The sequence below is a fragment of the Triticum urartu genome, chromosome 3 (assembly GCF_003073215.2).
Source record: "Triticum urartu cultivar G1812 chromosome 3, Tu2.1, whole genome shotgun sequence".
Lineage (NCBI taxonomy): Eukaryota > Viridiplantae > Streptophyta > Magnoliopsida > Poales > Poaceae > Triticum > Triticum urartu.
The window spans coordinates 742851788-742873316 of record NC_053024.1 but is presented as its reverse complement, the minus strand read 5'-3'; the positions used below and the strand labels follow the sequence as shown (position 1 = coordinate 742873316).

The 21529-nt window shown below is 44.9% G+C and overlaps 2 protein-coding genes across 3 annotated transcripts; both read left to right on the top strand.

Moving 5' to 3' along the window:
• Nucleotides 1-1448: 1448 nt before the first annotated feature.
• Nucleotides 1449-5934, top strand: LOC125546409. 2 transcript variants are annotated; one of them, XM_048710666.1, is made up of 3 exons: nt 1449-1583; nt 2602-2669; nt 3179-5934. In XM_048710666.1, the coding sequence occupies exon 3, from the start codon at nt 3307-3309 to the stop codon at nt 5545-5547; it is 2241 nt and encodes a 746-aa protein (XP_048566623.1). In that variant the 5' UTR covers nt 1449-1583; nt 2602-2669; nt 3179-3306; the 3' UTR covers nt 5548-5934. The 2 variants fall into 2 exon arrangements, with proteins under 2 accessions (XP_048566623.1, XP_048566625.1); XM_048710668.1 differs by having other exon boundaries at nt 1474-1719.
• A 2551-nt stretch (nt 5935-8485) lies between these two features.
• On the top strand, nt 8486-21122 carry LOC125546408 (ABC transporter B family member 20-like). The gene is made up of 11 exons (XM_048710665.1): nt 8486-9240; nt 13537-13591; nt 13678-13853; nt 14166-14366; nt 14543-14802; nt 14888-15198; nt 15309-15529; nt 15630-15970; nt 16943-17721; nt 17913-18154; nt 19203-21122. Exons 1-11 carry the CDS (start codon nt 8833-8835, stop codon nt 20430-20432), a joined length of 4224 nt encoding a protein of 1407 aa, XP_048566622.1. The 5' UTR covers nt 8486-8832; the 3' UTR covers nt 20433-21122.
• The last annotated feature ends 407 nt before the right edge of the window (nt 21123-21529 follow it).

The following is a 21529-nucleotide window of genomic DNA, read 5'->3' as shown; positions in this document are numbered from 1 at the left end:
AGGTCTTGGCCCGACGTCCTCGGCAGAGATCGGTTTTGGAGTCGATCCTCCGGAGCCGGGTTGATTCTCAATCCGATCGATCGCCCAGCCTGACAGGACGAGTTCGCCGTGGGAATGTGCGGTGTGTTCGAGGCCACCGAAGGTCACGATCCGACCTGGGGCATAGTTTTCGACGGAAGCCAGGTGGCCTGTCGAGTCAATGCAGAAGATTATGCTGCCGAACACGAAAAGCTGACCGGGGGCATAAATGCTCCTGCGACCGTTGCCGCAGTTGATCTACGAGCGAGCCATCGATCCTTCTGTTGATCCCACAACAAAACTCTCAATGAAAGCACGAGTGTCAGTGTCAAAAACGGCATACCTCGGGGTAGGGGGTCCCGAGGTGTGGATCTTGGATGGATGGTAACAGGAACAGAGAGACAGTGTTTTACCCAGGTTCGGGCCCTCGTGATGGAGGTAAAACCCTACGTCTTACTCTTGTTTATATTAATGGAGATGTATCGAGTACATAGTTGATCTACCTCGAGATCGCAAGATGTGGTCTAACTCTAGGGCTAGGTGAATGATATTGCGTTAATCTTCCCTCTACAGGCTAAATCCTACGGCTTATATATACGCCAGGTAGGGTATCTAGGGTTAAAAGCTCGGTATCTAGGCACAAGGCGGCGGGAGAAATCTTGGAGTATACGACAAGTCTTCGATGGAGGTAGTCTCAATCACGCCTCCTGCATACTGCCTCCAGAGTCTATCTTGCATACGAATGAAGGCCCATCGGCCCAACCAAGGAGCATGTGCCGACTAGGTTAGCAGCCATAATACGGGACACCGTCAACGACGTCGTAGCTAGCCCCACGTCCGTCGCGCCGGTGCAGTCGCCCTTCGCCGCACCGTGCCGCAGCAACTCGCCTCACGCCCGCAGCGCCCGCGTGCTCCCAGTCGCCGCGCCATGAGCAGCTCGAGTGCGGCGGCGATGGGTGCCTCGGCGGCCTCGCACGCAGTGAGCGCTACGACTGCGGCGGCAGGGGGTCCCGTCGGCCGGATCCGACACGCGAGCAGGCTAGATCAGTGTGAGTAATTAGAGAAGGAGGAAGGAGACGAGGGATAAGGTGATTAACTGCTAACACATTTCCAGCAAGCCACCCTAGTGCGCTTCTGCGCGTCGCTCGGGGCTGACTCGCTAGAAACTACCGATTCGGCTGTTTCTAGTGAGTCAGGCTCAGGGATGCTTTAAGAACCGTGCAGTGCAAGCCCAATAGTGTTGTGGGCAACCAAATAGCCCGGCATAAAAAAGATCCTGCATACGCCGGGCTTGGTTGAACTTTTGTGGGCAACCAAACACGCCCCTAGAGTGTACCACCCAACCCCCACCCACCCACCACATTTGACTCAACCATGGTTAAATCCTAACCAGACCCTTGGGTTGGGTTAAGAACTCCCCCTAGATTAAGCTAGGGTTGGGTAGGTTCCCTTGAATCAATCAAAAAAACAAATCCATGGCCCAACACACCCGAGGAGAAATGTCCCCGGGAATCTAGATCCTCCTCCGTCCCCTCCGCCGTGTCTCCTCTCCGTCTCCTCCGCCGGTATAACCACGTTCCTCCCCCTCCGTTCCTCCCTCCCCGCACCGCAAGTCCAGCCCCGAGCCGCCGCCGAGCACCCCCCTCCACGCCCTGGGGCTTCAGCGGCGGCGCCCCTGAATTTCGGGCATTTGTCTCCGAGGTACGGGCTCCTTCCGCTCCTCCGGCGGCTGGTCGCTTAGTAGTCCCGGACCAGCCTCCTCGAAGCCAGCACGCCCTGCCCGCCGCCTAGATCCGCCCCGGGCCGCCGCTCCGGCTGCCGCTGCTCTGCTCCGCGCCCCGAACGAAAAATCCCCGTTTTTCCCAAACGAAGGCAAATCGCCGCTGCGCCGTAGAGTAGTTCTAGCAGTTCGTTTCCGCGGTAGCTCCGGGCTCGGTTCAACTGATGCTCCGGCTCCCGATGTGTTCTGCTGTGCTGAACGAATTCTGCAGAAAAAGATCAGTTTCCGTCAGTTACACCGGATTCCCCAGCCCTGTCCGGAGCCCCGCGCCCTCTCGGCGGACTCACCTGCGCGCGCTAGCTAGGGTTAGGGTTAGGGTTCAAATTATTCCGGCGAATTCTGCCGTTTCGCCGGTCGCGCGCAAAGTTTTGTCGGTTTTGTCGGTACCCTGTCTGCATCTTTTAATTGGGCCTTCATTTTGTCACTATGATGTTCTGTATCTTTCAATTCAATTGGTCCTTCGTTCAGCGACGTGTTGTCCGTTGCACGCTACGGGAGTGTTTCAGTTATGCGCATTTACAGTTACGTCTGTTCTGAAGACGGTTACCGTAAATTTCTGAATCTGCACTTGGTCTTGCACCCTTAATGCGGTGTTGTGGCGTCACTCATTGTGCGCCAGGACGGTTGTTGTTATACGGCAATTTTGTATCTTCAATTGATTCTGAGCATTTACGTGCGCCGTTCATGCACTAGTTTTGTGTAGTTATAATTCCTGTCATGCCGGGGAGGGCTGTATTTGTAGAAGTTTTTTTTATCCATTGGTTGTATACCATTTTTGGTAACATTTGTTCCCTTTTGGGCAGGGCTTGGAAGCTTCTTGTATGGTCACTTGCTCGACGCTGATTGCTGGAAGATATTGCCGGGCTTGGAGGTCTGATATTTCTCCAAGTAAATTTACTATGTTTCATACTAGGGCTAAGTTGAGCTCTGTGTAGTTGTAATTCCAGCCACGCTGGTTTTGTCGGCACCCTGCCTGTATCTTTTAATTGGTTCTCCGTTTTGTCGGTATGATGTTCTGTATCTTTCAATTCAATTGGTCCTTCATTCCATGACGTGTTGTCCGTTGCATGCTACGGTAGTGTTTCAGTTATGCGCATTTACAGTTCTGTCTGTGCTAAGACTGTTACTGTAAATTTCTGAATCTGCACTTGGTCTTGTACCCTTAATGCGGTGCTGCGTCGTCACCCATTGTGCCCCAGGATGGTTGTTATTATACGACAATTTTGTATCTTCAATTGATCCTGAGCATTTATGTCTGTCGTTCATGCACTAGTTTATAATTCCTGTCATTCTCGAGAGGGCTGTATTTATTTTTATAAAATCTTTATCTATTTGTCGTATATGATTTTTTTGGTTACATTGGTTCCCTTTTTTGGGCAGGGCTTTAAAACTGGTCACGTGCTCGACGCTAATTGGTGGAAGAGAGGGCGTGGCTCTGAGGTCTGATATTTCTCCAAGTACACTGTGAAAGCGTGCCTACTGTTTGTACATTCTTGACCTGCGACAGAATGGAGTGCAACAAGGATGAGGCCCTTAGAGCGAAGCAAATTGCAGAGAGGAAGTTTGAATCCAAGGACCTGCAGGGTGCCAAGAAATTCGCACTCAAGGCCAAGTCTCTCTTTCCGGATCTCGAGGGCATTATGCAGCTGATCATCACCTTTGATGTTTACCTTACCTCAGAACTGAAGGTTGCTGGTGAGAATGACTATTACTCTATCCTCTCTGTGGACACGTCAGCAGATGATGAAACAGTGAAGAAGCAGTACAGGAAGTTGGCACTTCTACTCCATCCTGACAAGAACAAATCAGTGGGCGCTGAGGGTGCTTTCCAGTTGGTTAAAGAGGCATGGACTGTGTTATCTGATAAAACCAAGAGACTGTTGTATGATCAAAAAAGGAAAGTAGTTGTACTACAACAGAAGACAGCCCAATCAAATAGGACAAGTGCAACTCAAGGTGCAACCAATGGCTTTGAGAATTTCGCAGCCAAATCACCTGCTTTCAAGCCAAGAGCAAACAAGCCAAAGACAGGGTCAACAACATCTGCAGCGCGCCAGCGCCCGACCCCACCCCCACAGCGACCGCCTCCTCATCATCAGGCTCCTGCTCCTGCTCCACCTCCAGCAATGAAGGACACATTTTGGACCTCATGCAACAAATGCAAGATGAATTTTGAATATCTCAGAGTGTATATAAATCATACTCTTCTCTGCCCTAGCTGCCGCGACCCATTCCTTGCAAAAGAGGTACCGGTGCCACCAACTGAGGATGTTCATGCAGTACGGGGCTCAAACATCAGTGGTGCACCTCAAGATGCAAGCACTGGGAGAAATTTTCAGTGGGGTCCATTCTCAAGGGCAGCTGGTGCAGCCAGTGCTACTGCATCATCATCTGCTGCTGCTCAAGCTGCTAATATGGTTCATCAGACATATGAGAAAGTTAAGAGAGAGAGGGAGGAGGCACAAGCAGTAGCAAGAAGGGAAGAAGCTTTTCAGAGGAAGCACAATCCTCTAAAAAGGCAAGCAGATGTGTCAATGAACCATGGAATGGGCGATACTGCATTTGGAAAGAAGATGAGAACTGATGCTGGAGTTGGTTCATCCATTCCCTCAGGTCCATGGGCCCAATTTGCTAGAATGCCAGTTGGAACTATACCATTTTCAACCAACAGTGCCTTTGAGTTTCAGATTGTTAATGGTGTGCCCACTTGGAAGCCCAGGCCTGTTACTCGGCTCAGCGTAACTAAGATTTTCTCTAACTCAGATCTTAAGAGAATTTTGATTGACAAGATGAAGAGCGATTTGAAGGAGAAGCTAAGTGAGATACGAAGTAGGCCAATCCAAGTTACTGTTGATGGTCCAGCGAGCAAGAAATATGTTGAGGTTAGCAAAGCAACAGTTGATTCTACTGCAAAGAAAGATGTTTGTGTGGATCCAGTGGAGAATGGTTCTGCTAATAGCAATGGTTCTGCTGATAGCACAGCTGCTGGAAATGAAGAAGAGGACCCTATGTCTTATACTGTTCCTGATCCTGATTTCCATGATTTTGATAAGGATCGTACCGAGGAATGTTTTCAGAGTGATCAAATATGGGCTTCATACGACGATGATGATGGCATGCCTCGTTTCTACACATTTATTCAGAAAGTTATCTCCTTGAACCCGTTTAAGGTCAAAATAAGTTACCTCGAGTCGAAGACGAATAGTGAATTTGGACCATTGAGTTGGGTTTCTTCTGGCTTTGCAAAGACGTGTGGTGATTTCAGGATTGCCAAACATGAAATCTGTGATGTGGTCAACATGTTCTCTCACCAGATTAAATGGGAGAAAGGCCCACGTGGGGTGGTCAAAGTTTACCCACGGGAAGGCGATATTTGGGCTTTGTACAGAAACTGGTCCCCTGATTGGGATGGAGATACTGCAGATAATGTGCTGCATGTCTATGATCTGGTTGAGGTACTGGATGATTATGACGAAGATCATGGAATCTCTGTAATTCCCTTGGTTAAGGTTACTGGATTTCGGACAGTTTTTCAGCGTCACCAGAACCGGGACGTCATCAAGAGGATTCCAAAAGAGGAGATGTTTCGGTTTTCACATCAGGTCCCCTTCTATAGGTTGTCAGGGGAAGAAGCTCCAAACGTCCCCAAAGATAGCTATGAGGTAGACCCAGCTGCAATTCCTAAGGAACTTCTTCAGGGGATCACAGAAACAGCGGAGGAGGCAGAAGGAACTTCTAAATCCAGTTGAGATGGTTGATGCTGCGACTCCGTTATACCTTTGTTGACCTGCCCGCCGTTTTGCATCAGACATTTTTTGGCACTAGCTAGTTTCTATACTATTTCCTAGCTTCTATACTTTTGACAGCCTTTGCATACAAGGGCTGGTCTGGGATTAGCCATTCCTGTCTTGTATGCCATATGTCTTGCCGTCTCATCAATGAAGCTCATAATGTCAGTAAGCGGCAGTCATTTTGTATGTCAGAAAAAAGTCTCTTATATGTGCTGTTTTACCTTGTCCAAAACTTGGAAATATGTGCTGTTTTACCTTGTCCAAAACTTGGAAATATGTGCTGTTTTACCTTGTCCAACAACATGGTATTGCTGATATTGGTACTGTTTTTCTCTTTTGCTTGTCTACCATGTTGGCCTTTCTAGTTAGAGGAACTCTTCTGTTCCTGCCCCATTATCCAAATATTCATATGTTATGTCACATGTTAGTAATAATCTACCATGAGCAATGCAAACCATTCAACAGTGTTTGTTTCCCACCGTTTGTCTTATTCCTATTGAAGCATACAAATCATCATGCAAGATACTAGAAGGGGTTTCATAGGATGCCCTGTGGACCGTAGAGTGACGTTTCGACTCCACATGGTCTAATCTTTGCCCTAGAGATACGGCCTTTACTAAGCAACGTAGAAATATAGTTTATTTACATCTCTCTAGTTGTATGAGAATTAATAGTTTGTAACTTTATCTTTTTTACTGCTCATCACCAGACAGCTGTTAGAGCTTACCATTGTGGGTGGTTCGTCTGGGTGCTCTTACCCACCACACTCTTTCAGGTTGTCACCGGCAAACTATAGAGTTCATCATTAATAGTGCTAGTATTAGTATTTGTGGCTGAAGATACTGACATACATTTGTGGCTGAAGTGTATCTTTTGTTCTTGTCTGCGTGCGAAGCTTGCCTTTTTCTTCGCAGAGTTCATTTTCATTTGTCCTGGTGCTAACCGAACCCCGAGCGGCAGCATCGTCTGGGCATGTGAAGAAAGTCCTTTGCAGCGCATCATCTGTTTCGTCTTCAGGTATGCGTACTGTCCTCCACACGCCGTTTATGTATCAACAGCCTTCTCTTCCACGCGCGAAGTGTGCCGAATGGATCCTATATGTATGTGCGATCACATCCAGCTCAAAAGTGCACCAGTTTTTGCCATCTTATATGCTCAAAGGAATCATCAAACTTAGGCCCTGTTTGGTTTAGCTTTTATCGACGGATTCGCTGCCGCGCAGCAGAATCTGAACCAAAGGGCAAACCCAGCAGAATCCGATTTCAGAAATCCGTTGCCAAAAGCGGAAGCAGCCCAGGACGTGCTTTCCAAAATCTGATTCTGCTGCGGGCCAAAATCTGAAAAAGCTGTATCAGCTGGTTTGTCAAATGACCTACATCTTTTTCACATCAGATTTTTCACAGCCGTTTTTCCACATCAGATTTTTCACAGCTGCTTTTAGAAATCCACAGCCGAACCAAACAGGGCCTTAGTCTCCTATCCTGTGCACATGAGGCCGAAGAAATGCGATGTTTCTAGCGTGGCCGCGAGCTTTTTTTATTTTTCTTTACCTCCTTTTTGGGGAAAAGGAAGAGTTTTATTGTGGTGGTGCTCTTGATAATGATAGTGTCTTACTGTTTTTGGAAACAAACTCCGCTCCTGCTGTCGGCCTCGAACCAGATTCGCCGCAGATCGCGGTCAGGTTCAGAACCAGTAATAGGCCAGTCAAACGTATAAATGCAGAGTATTGGAATGCAAAATAACATGGTTATTGCTGGCATTGCAAAGGCGCAGCCTGTATTTATGTACATATTGCACAGTTTGTTAGTATGCAGGGAGGCTTGTCAGCGCCGTCTGTGCTTAATGTATTTGTTTTCAGTTTGCTGCAGCACTTGATGCATTGCCGGAGTTAGCTCGTTGCGCACGGCGCCGTATCTTCTGGCCGCAAGGAAGATCAAGGTACCTACTGGCAGCAGCACTTTATCCTCGCATCATCGATAATTCAGTGTCGGTTAACTCTGCATGTTCCCTTGGATTCAGTTCAATCAATTCAATTCCAATTCCCTTGTGACACCTATTGTGTCGATAATTCAGTGTTTCAGTTAATAGCTGAGGCAGGCCTGACTAGAGAATTTGCCCGTCTGTGTTGGTGGCAGCCCAGCCAGGAGAGAAGCACCTCCCCTTTCCTGATCATTGTGTGTGTGTGTGTGTGTGTTTTTTTTTGTTTGCGTTGGATCGCGTGTTGCGGTTTTGAACAGGTGGATCCGAATCGATCTATTCCGTAGTGTAATCCGAAGCATATGAGGGTTGTATCTTGTATGTATGTAGTATGTGTGCCGGAGGAGCTGTGTGGCTCTAGTGCTGGAATCTACTAGCAGCAAAGGCAGAGCTGTATCTATCTATCTATCAATCTGTCTATGTCTGCCCGTCACATCACACGCCATCGCAGCCGTCGGTCAAACATCCCAGCCGCTGGACTAGTACTACTTTATATTTGTATATGCAAACCCAGCCAACTCACAGTAATCATAACCTGAGGCTCCTTTCAAGACTGACTTTTGAAATGAATACTCTGCTAAACAAGAAAGAGATGTGATTGTGATGATAAACAAACTAGTTGGCGCTAAAAACATCTCGCCCAAGTTCATCGAACCACAATTAGTTTAAAGGCATACGGAAGTTCACACGCATAGCATAGGGGAGTTTTTAGTACAAACCATAATTAAACACAACCGGAACACGGCCTCCTTCGTGTTGGTGTTGGTGTTGAACCACACGTTCTCCACCTCCACCGTAACCGTTTATTCATTCGGGTTTGATGGGACGTGTTGGTAAAATCTGAGAACCCGGAGGGCCCCCGTGCGAAAACGCCAAAGAGCCAGCAAAGCCAGCCAGCCAGCCGAGCGGAACTGGAACTGAGTTCGTTCACAGTAGAGTAGAGTAGAGCGGAGCGGAGCGGAACTGTCCACGCCGCCCCCGATCCGGCCGCCCCGCCGCATTCCCCTCCACCTTCCGCCGCCGCCGGCCGCCCAAGCCCCCGTCGCCCTCGCCATTCATTCGGCCAGCATCTCCCCCCGCCCCGCTCGTTTGACCCACCGCAGCCGACCAGCCAACCAAACCCCGCCCACCACCACCCGCTCCACTCAAATCCCCCGCCGCCACCGCCGCCCGCGACCGGCCCAGTCGCCCACCCGCCCGCCCAGTAGCCGCCCGGCACAGACTCACCCAGCAGAGGGAGCAGTCCAGCCCGAACCCTAGCCGGCCATGGTGTCGCGGGGGCTGTTCGGCTGGTCCCCGCCGCACGTGCAGCCGCTCACGCCAGTCTCCGAGACCTCCGAGCCGCCCGAGTCGCCCTCGCCCTACGCCGCCGACGCATTCGGCGTCGGCGGCCCCGGGGACCCGCCCCGCCACCCCGACGGCGCGGGCCCCGAGGACGGCGACGGCGACGACGAGGGGGCCGAGGGCGAGGACCCCGAGCCGCCGCCCGCGGCCGTGCCCTTCAAGCGCCTCTTCGCCTGCGCCGACCGCCTCGACTGGGCGCTCATGGCCGCGGGCGGCGCCGCGGCCGCCGCCCACGGGGTCGCGCTCGTCGTCTACCTCCACCTCTTCGGCCGCGCCATCAACTCCCTCCACGGCCGCCACACCGACCAGCTCTTCCGCGACATCAAGCAGGTGCGCGCCCCCGTCTTCTCCCCCCGCAGCAGCCGCAGATCTCACTCACGGCCGTGCCGCTCAAGGTTTCCTTCGCCTAGTTTTTTTCCCCGCAGTAGCTAGCTCGGTACTGGATTCAGTTACAACATTTGTGATAGTTCCGCCTAATTTGCTCAAACCGAAGAGGAGATGGTCCTATGGAGAGATTTGCTACTGTCAAGTGCTGTTGGAATCCTGGTGTACTGTGTTTTTTAGCTGCCTGGTGGTGTACTGTAGATGTAAATTGTAATCGGTCATGTTCTCATATTTGGCAAGTCACAGTTCTTCACTCATGCGTGCTACTTAGCTTTACGAGATTATTGCCATCATAATTTGCCGGGGTTGGATGTGCTGCATGGGTTGCTTCATAGGAAGGGGATTATAATTTATAGCATTTTGTCTGGATGGAATACCGACAAAGGAATTTCGTAAGGACGACCGTTTAAGTTGGGTTAAACCGTTCTGTGGATGGGGTACCGACAAGAGAATCTAGTTCAGGTTGACCATTTAAGCAGGGTTAGCCAATTGAGGCCTGTGTACTACTTGTCGCTTTCTGCATATAATTCAATGATGTCCTGCCAGATCCGGATGGCACTTTTCCAACCAGATCGTGACGTCCGACATGCTGGCTGTGCTTAACTAGCTGCATATCTTTCATTAGTTCTGATAATGCATTTTTATGGTTTTCGAAAAGTGATAGATGCATCTGTTTAAGTAATGCTAGTATTTATTTATGGTTTTCCTGCAGTACCTGGGTGTAGTTGGCAATCTGAGTTCTCTTAGAACATTTGTGCTAGTTTCGTTCTATTTCTGCCCAATTTGCTCAAACAGAAGAGGTGATGATCCTAGGAAGAAATTTGCTTCAATCAAGTGCTTAGGACTGAATGTGAAAATGTGCTGTCTTAGTCCTGGTGTACTGTTCATATAAATTATAATCAATGTTCTGATGTTTGCTCTTTATTCATGCCTGCTTACCTGGCTTCATGAGATTATTGCCATCACGACTTATTCGTAGTGAGTGATCTGGATTCACGTGTGCGTATTAGCCTATTAGGACATTTGTGCTACTAGTTTCATTTTATTTCTACCCTATTTGCTCAAAGAGGAGAAATCTGCTTAAATCAAATGCCTAGGACTGAATGTGAGTCAGTACTGTTCGAGTCCTGGTGCGCTGTTCATGTAAACTGTAAACGATGATGTTCTGATGTTGCACAAGTCACAGTTCTTTACTCACGCGTGCTACTTAGCTTTACGAGATTATTGCCATCATGATTTGCTGGGGTTGGATGAGCTGCATGGGTTGCTTTATTGAAAGGGGATTATAGCATTTTGTCTGGATGGAATACCGGCAAAGGAATTTAGTTAGGATGACCGTTTAAATAGGGTCAAACCATTTTGTTGATGGGATACTGACAGGAGAACTTAGTTTAGGATGACCATTTAAATAGGGTTGGCCATTTCAGGCCTGTGTGCTCACCCTGCTCGTTAGCGACCAAGCGCATGGGTTCTTCTTTGGGCTAGACGACACGAAAGGGTAAGGCGATAACGAGGTGCCCAGAAGTAGTACTTGTCGCTTTCTGTATACAATCCAATGATGTCCTGCCAGATCTGGATGGCTCTTTTCCAACCAGATCGTGACGTCCGACATGCTCGCTGTTCGTGACTAGCCGTATATCTTTCATTAGTTATGACAATACATTTTTCTGGTTTTCCAAAAGTGATAGATGCATCTGTTTAAGTAATGCTATATATTTATGGGTTTCCTGCAGTACCTGGGTGTAGTTGGCAATCTGGGTTCGCTTAGAACATTTGTGCTAGTTTCGTTCTATTTCTGCCCAATTTGCTCAAACAGAAGAGATGATCCTAGGGAGAAATTTGCTTCTATCAAGTGCTTAGGACTGAATGTGAAGATGTGCTGTCTTAGTCCTGGCATACTGTTCATATAAATTATAATCAATGTTTAAGTAATGATGTCCTGCCAGATCTGGATGGCTCTTTTCCAACCAGATCATGACGTCCGACATGCTTGCTGTGTGTGACTAGCCGCATATCTTTCATTTGTTCTGATAATACATTTTTATGGTTTTCCAAAAGTGATAGATGCATCTGTCTAAGTAATGCTATTTATTTATGGTTTTCCTGCAGTACCTGGGTGTAGTTAGCAATCTGGGTTCGCTTAGAACATTTGTGCTAGTTACGTTCTAGTTCTGCCCTATTTACTCAAACAGAAGGGGAGATGATTCTAGGGAGAAATTTCCTTCAGTCATGTGCTTAGGACTGAATGTGAAGATGTGCTGTTCGAGTCGTGGTGTACTTTTTTTTAGCTGCCTGGTGTACTGATCATATAAATTGTAATCGATGGTCTGATGTTTGGTAATTCTTAGTTCTCTATTCATGCCTGATACTTGGCTTCATGAGATTATTGCCATCACAACTTATTCGTAGTGAGCAATCTGGAGTCACGTGTGTGTATTAGCCTATTAGGACATTTGTGGCACTAGTTTGATTTTAGTTCTACCTGATTTGCTCAAAGAGGAGAAATCTGCTTAAATCAAGTGCCTAGGACTGAATTTGGCTGTTCGAGTCCTGGTGCACTGTTCATACACATTGTAAATCGATGAAGTTCTGATGTTTGGCAAGTCACACTTCTTTACTCATGCGTTCTACTTACATAGCTTTACAAGATTTTTGCCATCACAATTTGCTGGGGTTGGATGCGCTGCATGGGTTGCTTTATAGGAAGGGGATTATAGTTTATATAATTTTGTCGGGATGGAATACCGACAAGGGAATTTAGTTAGGATGACCGTTTAAGTAGGGTCAAACCATTTTGTGGATGGGATACCGACAAGAGAATTTAGTTCGGGATGACTATTTAATAGGGTTAGCCATTTGAGGCCCGTGTGCTCGGTAGCGGCCAAGCGAATGGGTTCTTCTTTGGGCTAGACGACACGTAAGGGGTAAGGCGTACACGAGATCCCAAAGGTAGTACTTGTTGCTTTATGCATACAATTCAATGACGTCCAGCCAGATCTGGATGGCTCTTTCCCAACCAGATTGTGACGTCCGACATGCTCGCTGTGCATGGCTGGCCACATATCTTTCATTTGTTCTGGTAATACATTTTTATAGTTTTCAACCCCTGAAAATGATGCTATGGAGAAATCTGCTTAAATCACGTGCTTATGACTGAATGTGAAAATGTGCTGTTCGAGTCCTGTACTGTTCTTTTTAGGTGCTACTGTTAATATAAGTTATAATTGATATGTACTGTTAATATAGATTATAATCGATGTTCTGATGTTTGGTAAGCAGTACTTATTTATTCATACCTGCTACTTGGCTTTACAAGATTATTGTCATCATACTTACTCCATTTGCTGGGGTTGAATGTGCTGCATGTGTTTGCCTTAAAGGAAGGGAATTATAGCATTTTATCTGGATGGAATACCGACAAAGGAATTTAGTTAGGATGACCGTTTAAGTAGGTTTAACCATTTGAGGCCTGCACACTCACCCCACTCAGTAGCGGCCAAGCGCATATGTTCTCCTTTGGGATAGACGACACGAAAGTAGTACTTGTTGCTTTCCGCGTACAATTCAATGGATACACCAAAGTTCGTGTCAACCAAAATCTGGATGGCTCTTCTCCAACCAGATCATGACGTCCGTCATGCTTGCTGTGCGAGGCTGGCTGCATATCTTTCATTTCTTTTCATAATTCATTTTTATGGTTTTCCAAAAATGATAGGCACATCTGTTTAAGTAATGCTATTTATTTCGATCCAATATAGATCGACTATGCTCTGTAATTTGATCATATTGCATTATTGTGCTGAGCTCATACCATCTCAATTTGGAACCCCAGCTTGCTATTATGATTTTCTACTTATGTTTACCTGATTAATTTTCTATTTCACTTGTTTGTATGTGAATTTGAATGCAAACCACGCTTTCTACAAATTCATATGGAAGAAGAGAACCACTCTCGTGAATCTTTACAAGTTCATGCTTGAAATTTTGTTTGCATGAACCTTTGCATACCGGTCTATGGGAAACTTGTAACTTTGTCATGCTTTTCTGCACAGATGTTAGCACTCACTTATCAATTTTGTAATTTGCCACGCTACGTGTAAATACTGCATATTAGCTGTCTTTTGTCCCAGAAAATGTTTGTGTATCGTTCACTTGTCTTGCTGCTGCCTATAATAGTTTTTCTCTACCAGATTATTTGTCTTTGTGTTTTACAAGTCACCCTTTTTGTTGTTGGCTCTGCAGCACGCTTTATACTTCCTCTATATAGCCATTGGTGTGTTCTTTGCTGGATGGATAGGTAAGATGAGGCTGCATCAACTTATCAAAATCACTAAAAGGTCCTTGTATGTTTACCAAATGTCAATAAGTCTGCTATATTTACAGAGGTTTCATGCTGGATTTTGACTGGGGAAAGGCAGACAGCAGTGATAAGGTCAAAGTATGTCCAAGTCTTGTTAAACCAAGACATGAGTTTCTTTGATACCTATGGAAACAATGGCGATATTGTTAGTCAAGTGCTGAGTGATGTCTTGCTCATTCAGTCTGCCCTGAGCGAGAAAGTGAGTTTTCATTGCCGAACCTTCTTAGTCATTGATAATGAATTGTGTTACATATCTGCTCTATAGTCTATTGAACCATACTATAGTTTATCTTGCTGCTATATGATCCATTCAGTGTTATGATTAACCTTTTTAACTGTGGATAATGAATTGCATGCTTAATTATCTTCTGGCCATATGGTCTACCGAATCATTATGTCTTATATGGTCTATGGACTATTTTGAATTTTATCTTGCCATTGTATTTTTTGGAAATGGTCTATCTTGCCATTGTATGGTCCATTGAATTGTTTTGAATTGTGTTATTTTTAGGTTGGAAACTACATCCACAATATGGCTACATTTTTTGGTGGACTTGTCATTGGTTTGGTGAACTGTTGGCAAATAGCTCTTTTGACATTGGCTACTGGACCCTTCATTGTTGCTGCAGGAGGAATATCAAACATATTTCTCCATAGGTTGGCAGAAAATATTCAGGATGCGTATGGCGAGGCAGCAAGCATTGCTGAACAGGTATATTAACTTGCCCGTGAACCGATAAGAAAATAAAACATGTCAACTGTTTCTATTGATTATGTTGGCTGGGTCACTTTAGTTGCAAAATTAAGCATGCTTGTTTTTTAGAGTTGCATCCATCAGCAAACTGCAAATGAAGTTGTATATCCAGCTGAGCAGTGCTTGTTTTGCAGGCAATCTTGTACATTAGGACTTTGTACTCCTTCACAAATGAGACCCTGGCAAAGTATTCTTATGCTACTTCGCTTCAAGCGACTCTGCGCTATGGGATTCTGATAAGTCTGGTGCAAGGTCTTGGTCTCGGATTTACATATGGGCTCGCCATATGTTCTTGTGCCTTACAACTTTGGGTCGGGAGATTCCTTATTTTGCATGGAAGAGCCAATGGTGGTGAAATTGTAGTTGCCCTGTTTGCTATTATTCTGAGTGGACTGTAAGCATGTTGATTGTAACAATTTCCTTACTTCTACACTTCTGCACTGATAATCATCTTACCCAGTGCTCTTAATTGTTTGTAGTGGACTTAATCAAGCAGCAACGAACTTCTATTCCTTCGAGCAAGGGCGTATAGCTGCATACAGACTCTATGAAATGATAAGCCGTTCAACTTCTACTGTAAACCAGGATGGTCGTATCTTAAATTCAGTACAAGGCAACATCGAGTTTCGTAATGTCTACTTCAGTTATCTCTCCCGCCCAGAAATCCCCATCTTAAGTGGCTTCTACCTTACTGTACCTGCTAGAAAGACTGTTGCTCTTGTTGGCAGAAATGGTTCAGGAAAAAGCAGCATAATACCTCTCATGGAGCGATTCTATGACCCAACCTTAGGTATTATAGTTTTCTTTGGGTTCCTTAGGTATTATTAGTTGCAAGCTATTTTTTCTATTATCTTGTCACCTCAACTATGCTTATGGCTTACTCGTGGTTATGTGTTACAGGTGAAGTACTTTTGGATGGGGAGAATATAAAGAACTTAAAGCTAGAGTGGTTAAGAAGCCAAATAGGACTTGTGACCCAAGAACCAGCATTGTTGAGCTTGAGCATTCGGGAAAATATCGCATATGGAAGATCTGCTACAACTGACCAGATTGAGGAGGCAGCCAAAACAGCTCATGCACATACTTTCATCAGTTCGCTAGAAAAAGGATATGAAACCCAGGTACCTTGCTGCTTTTATCTTAGAAGTTGCTGGAACGGCAATTTCTTTATTTATTTTTACAGTTCTGACATGGTTTTTAATTTGAACTAATATGAAATAGGTTGGCCGTGCTGGGCTTTCGCTGACTGAGGAACAAAAGATAAAGCTCTCCATTGCTCGTGCTGTGCTCTCAAATCCATCAATTCTTTTGCTGGATGAGGTTACTGGTGCTCTTGATTTTGAGGCTGAGAAAGCTGTTCAGGAAGCACTAGATGTTTTGATGCTTGGGAGGTCTACTATCATTATAGCCAGACGTCTCAGCCTTATCAGGAATGCTGATTATATAGCAGTGATGGAGGAAGGCCAACTTGTCGAGATGGGGACACATGAAGAATTGTTAAATCTTGATGGTCTTTATGCTGAACTCCTTAAGTGTGAAGAAGCAGCAAAACTTCCGAAGAGGTCAGTGCATCATCTCATATGCAACTAGTGATCCGCTACTTCCTTGGAAGTATAATTTTATGTTTGTGCAAACTTTCCTGATTCTTCTTTGGTGAACAGCTGTTGTTTTATTTTGATTTGAGTTCCTATGTTGATGTATAAATATGATAAAAAATAAATCTGCTTATGTATGCGACTGCCACTATTACATTTCAACATGGCTACTTTGTTGCATCTTTGATTTTTACTACCTCCGTCCTGGTTTATTAGTCCCTTTAGTATTTTGTGCCTACTTTATTGTGTTATATTGTCTGATTTTTTTATGTCCAACGGAATGGTGATATTTCCTCATTCTAGTTGCTTTAATTGTTTGTAACATCTATCTCTTAGTTTCTGTTTACCGAACAAAGAATAGTGGTATTCTGTTTTGATATTATATGGTAATCTTGGACGGATGATATTAAGGTGCAATTTGTTCTGATTCCTCTGGGCTCACTCATCTGTGCATTTGATATTGTACAAATTTTATTTTCATACACGTGACCTGCATGATGAAAGTGAAATGTCTAAGTTATGTACATGTATATTTTGATTGAGCTGTTTGTGTCAAGCAATATGTGTAACTTCCTCTTAGCTTGCAGAAGAGCTGTTACTTCTGAATGCTTATTTCACACACAACATATGTTGGGGTTTCTTAAGTATTGCAGTGAAACAGTTTCAGTTCCTTGACATACCTTACCTTCTGTAAGCTCTGAATTATTTATTGTGCTATTAGCTTCAAATTGATGTTGCTGAGTTCCTTGTATATGCCTACTATAAGATCTTAACAATTTACTTTGCTCCGCTGGCATAAAATGTTTGTTTGTCATGCCTGCAGCAACTGGCATAATACAATACTGATTTCATAGATCTGTTAGGTTTTGTTTGTCCTTTGAAGTGTTTATTGGTTTTGTCTGCTGATCAAAGCACTTGTTTTCTCCTAAACTGTTTCAGGACACCTATGAGAAACTACAAAGAGCCCAGCTCCTTCCAAATTGAACGGGATTCGTCAGCAAGTCACAGCTTCCAGGAGTCATCTTCTCCTATCATGTCAAAATCACCTTCACTTCAGAAAACACATGGTTTTCTTGCATTTCGAAATTCTGATGCTAACCCTAACTCACGTGAGTCGCCAAACATTCAGAGTCCTCCTTCAGAGCAAATGGCAGAAATCAGACTACCAATGGTTCCTTCTGAGAGAGCTCCATCCATCAAAAGGCAGGATAGTTTTGAAATGAAATTGCCTGATCTTCCCAAAATCGATGTCCCCCTACATCGACAGTCTTCAAATACTTCAGATCCAGAATCACCAATATCACCATTATTGACTTCTGATCCAAAAAATGAGCGTTCCCACTCGAAAACTTTCAGCCGAACTCTTGATATGTTCGATAATTTTCGTTCTGATCCATCAAAGAAGCATCAAACAAAGGCTCCATCATTTTGGAAGCTTGCTGAGCTTAGCCTCACAGAGTATTTTTATGCTCTGCTGGGGAGTGCTGGTGCTGCCTGCTTTGGTTCATTTAATCCTCTTCTTGCTTATACGATATCCTTAATACTGGTGGCATACTACAGAATAGGTGTCCGCGATGTACATGATGAAGTGAACAAGTATTGTTCATTCATTGTTGGCATGGGTATAATTACTGTGCTGGCTAACTTCTTGCAACACTTCTATTTTGGTATAATGGGAGAGAAAATGACTGAGCGTGTAAGAAGGATGATGTTTTCAGGTATGTTCTATACTACGGAAAGTTCCATTCTTGTGTCATAACATATTCTTGACATAATATCATACTGTTACATCAACATCTCATCAATATCTAATGCATCGAATAATGCCACAAATGTTCTAACATCATAGCTTAGTATAAAAAATGTTTATTGACTGATCTGTGATTGCTGCCCCTTCACTGCAATCCAGCGATTCTACGCAATGAAGTCGGATGGTTTGATGATGAGGAGAACAGTGCAGACATTTTGTCAATGCGACTTGCAAATGATGCAACATTTGTTCGTGCTGCTTTCAGCAACAGGCTTTCTATATTCATCCAAGATACATCGGCTATTTTTGTGGCACTTCTTCTGGGTATGCTGCTAGAATGGCGGGTTGCTCTTGTTGCACTCGCAACCTTGCCTATCCTTGTGATTTCTGCAGTTGCACAGGTTAGCCCTCATCAAATTTCATCATTCTGATTCCTGAAAATTGCAAGGTCATTTGTTTTGGAACTTCCATTTTGCATGTACGGATACATCTTTATACCAAATGTCTATGTATGTTACACTGTTACGGTTTATTACCTCTGTACACTAAATAAGACGTTTTGCAGTTAAAATTGAACTGCAAAAACGTCTTACATTAGTTTACAGAAGGAGACATGATTTGTTTAGTTTTTCCTTGGTAAGGTTCAAGCTGTGTCCAAGTATGAGCTACATTAAAATTTGAATCATGTTTTTATGATATTGATATATCTGTTGTGTTATCTTTATCTGGCAATTGCAATACTTAATAGTGCCCTGATGGCCTTTCTCTCTAGCAATGTTCCAAGTAAAGCAACCTCCTAAGGGCTGCTAAAACAACAGCATGCACAATATAATCACATTTATAGTACAAGATGCTTAACTTCACAGCTCTGTTGAACACCGAGTGCACTTCCTGGTGTCACAGGCTTGATGTTTTTGTGTTACCTGTGCAAATTCAGCTCTGTCGAGGCACTTTACTAGCAGATGTTCCTGTCATCGCTAATTTATTTGGCAATTGTTATGGTATCAAAACTGGTTTTGTATAAAAGAAATATTTTTCTACATGGTGTAGTCAAACCTGAACTCAGATTTGACACTATGACAGTACAGAGTTAGTTTTGCATTGACCAAATTTGTTCTGGAACAGCGTGACATCTTTCACATAGGTGGACTTCAGGCTGCTACACTAGTCCACCTGTATTCCCACCATATAACCATTTACAAAGGTTACTTTCAATTGGTATATTTCTAACACTGTCAGTGATATACTTCTAGTGTGTCTACTGTCTAGGAGACTATGTCAGTATCGTTGGCAATTATTTTAACTGCTTTTACTTCTCTGTTTTCAGCCCATTTAAGTTCAAGTACGCAATTTAATCCATAGTTGCATTACTTTTGAGTAAGTTCTTACTGAGCTCTTATTAAACTGTACAGTGGGGCTGATACTTGGATTCTTCCGTTCTTTTTTCAGAAAATGTGGCTTTCTGGCTTTTCTAGAGGAATTCAGGAGATGCACAGGAAAGCTTCTTTAGTTCTTGAAGATGCAGTCAGGAATATCTATACTGTGGTGGCATTCTGTGCTGGTAACAAAATAATGGAGCTTTACAGATTGCAGCTTGGAAGTATTCTCACAAAAAGCTTTGTTCATGGGATGGGCATTGGCTTTGCCTTTGGCTTCTCTCAGTTCCTTCTTTTCGCCTGCAATGCGCTTCTGCTGTGGTATACAGCCGTAGCTGTCAAGGCTGGGCATCTCAGCCTGGTAACAGCACTCAAAGAGTACATTGTCTTTTCTTTTGCAACTTTTGCACTGGTGGAGCCATTTGGCCTTGCGCCATACATCCTCAAGCGTCGGAAATCCCTCACCTCAGTCTTTGAGATCATTGACCGTGTACCCAAGATTGATCCAGATGATGCCAGTGGCCTGAAACCGCCTAATGTGTACGGGAGCATTGAGTTCAGGAGTATTGATTTTTGCTACCCAACTCGTCCTGAGATGATGGTTTTGAGTAATTTTAGCCTTAAAGTCAATGGTGGACAGACAATTGCTGTGGTGGGTGTATCTGGGTCAGGGAAGAGCACGATAATTTCTTTGATCGAGAGGTTCTATGACCCCACTGCTGGCCAAGTTTTGCTGGATGGCCGTGATCTGAAGTTGTTCAATGTGAGATGGCTGCGAAGCCACATGGGGCTGGTTCCTCAGGACCCTGTCATATTCTCCACAACCATAAGAGAGAACATCATATATGCCAGGCACAATGCGACGGAATCCGAGATGAAAGAGGCTGCCAGGATCGCGAATGCCCATCATTTCATCAGCAGCCTGCCTCACGGCTACGACACGCACGTGGGGATGCGTGGAGTGGATCTGACACCTGGGCAGAAGCAGCGGATCGCAATCGCCCGTGTCGTGCTGAAGAACGCGCCCATTGTGTTGCTTGATGAAGCCAGCTCAGCCATCGAGTCCGAGTCGAGCAGGGTGGTGCAGGAGGCACTTGATACATTGATAATGGGGAACAAGACGACGATCCTCATCGCACACAGGGCGGCCATGATGAAGCACGTGGACAACATTGTGGTTCTCAATGGTGGCAAGATTGTGGAGCAAGGGACGCACGACTCGCTGGTGCAGATGAATGGATTGTACATCAAGTTGATGCAGCCTCACTTCACCAAGGGGTTCCGGCAGCGTAGGCTAATATAGATGATGGTCCGGTAGATCTTGTACATTACCTTACTCCAATGGAATTAAGCTAACCGGTTCCGCTTTGCTGACTGGTAATGGGCAAACATGGATGGAAGGCAGCTTCCTGTCACTGCGTGGTCTGAGAGAATAGGATTGGCAGATGGTATTCAATATTGATTGTATGTTACTGGGGCTTCGATGGGGCTAAAATTCTATTGGTATTTGTCATTTTGAAAATCACACCGGGGCGTGGAGTGGATGGAGCTGGAATACCATTGTAGCGCATCAGATCGGCTCCATCGTTGCATGATTTGGCGAGCGAGCATGGACTTTCTTCTCAAGACATTTGACATGTGCAGGCTGTCCTACCTATACATTCATGCATGCTCTTTTTGTAACTGATGATTTTTAGATTGGGTTCCTACTTTGGCGCAGATTGGAACTAGAGATAATTGACCTCTTCTGCCCATTTAGGATGAGCTCTCTTGCTGGGTATGGAGTGTAGTTTGTCACTGAGGTGTAATTACAGAGGTAGTGGAGGGACGGATACTGTCTTTTTTGCTTTGGTATGGCATTGTTTAGTTTGTGGTGGTAGCTTAGCACAGCCTAGGACCATTGATTTTGTTTCATCATGTTCGTCATACATACTCAACCGCTTAATTTTGTTTCATCATGTTCGTCATACAATATTCATCCTTATAATTTTGCTGGGTGCGTGTTTTTATGCTCCATATAAGTTTCTTGTTTTATTTAGCCGAAGAGCGAGTTACAAATTTATTTGAGGCAAACAAAAATATTAGTAATTTGCAGCACATGTACATTTGTTTGTTTATTTTGAATGCTGCGTGTGTTTGTTTTTCTCTTGAGAAAATAAGCATCTGTTTGGGAGCTTGGCTAAGCGTCTGTTTTATTTTGCCTCTTGGCCATGGGAAAAATATGAGCTCGCTGAGGTTCAACGCCAGTCCCGGCAGCATATCAATCTGGATCAAACCACAACAGGTCTGTTGCGCCTCAAAACGGGAGGGCAACCTCAATCTGGACCATGGCTGCTATGTCTCGTCGCTGTTGCCATCAAAAAGGGAGGGCAATCAAGCAGCTTTGATTTGATGCCTCGT

Excerpts from the sequence above, each read along its gene's own strand:
- LOC125546408 (XM_048710665.1), top strand. The coding sequence starts at position 8,833 with ATGGTGTCGCGGGGGCTGTTCGGCTGGTCCCCGCCGCACGTGCAGCCG. Across the intron at positions 13,854-14,165 it reads AGTCTGCCCTGAGCGAGAAA|GTTGGAAACTACATCCACAA; the intron begins GTGAGTTTTCAT and ends TGTTATTTTTAG. Across the intron at positions 14,367-14,542 it reads CAGCAAGCATTGCTGAACAG|GCAATCTTGTACATTAGGAC; the intron begins GTATATTAACTT and ends CTTGTTTTGCAG.
- LOC125546409 (XM_048710666.1), top strand. The coding sequence starts at position 3,307 with ATGGAGTGCAACAAGGATGAGGCCCTTAGAGCGAAGCAAATTGCAGAG.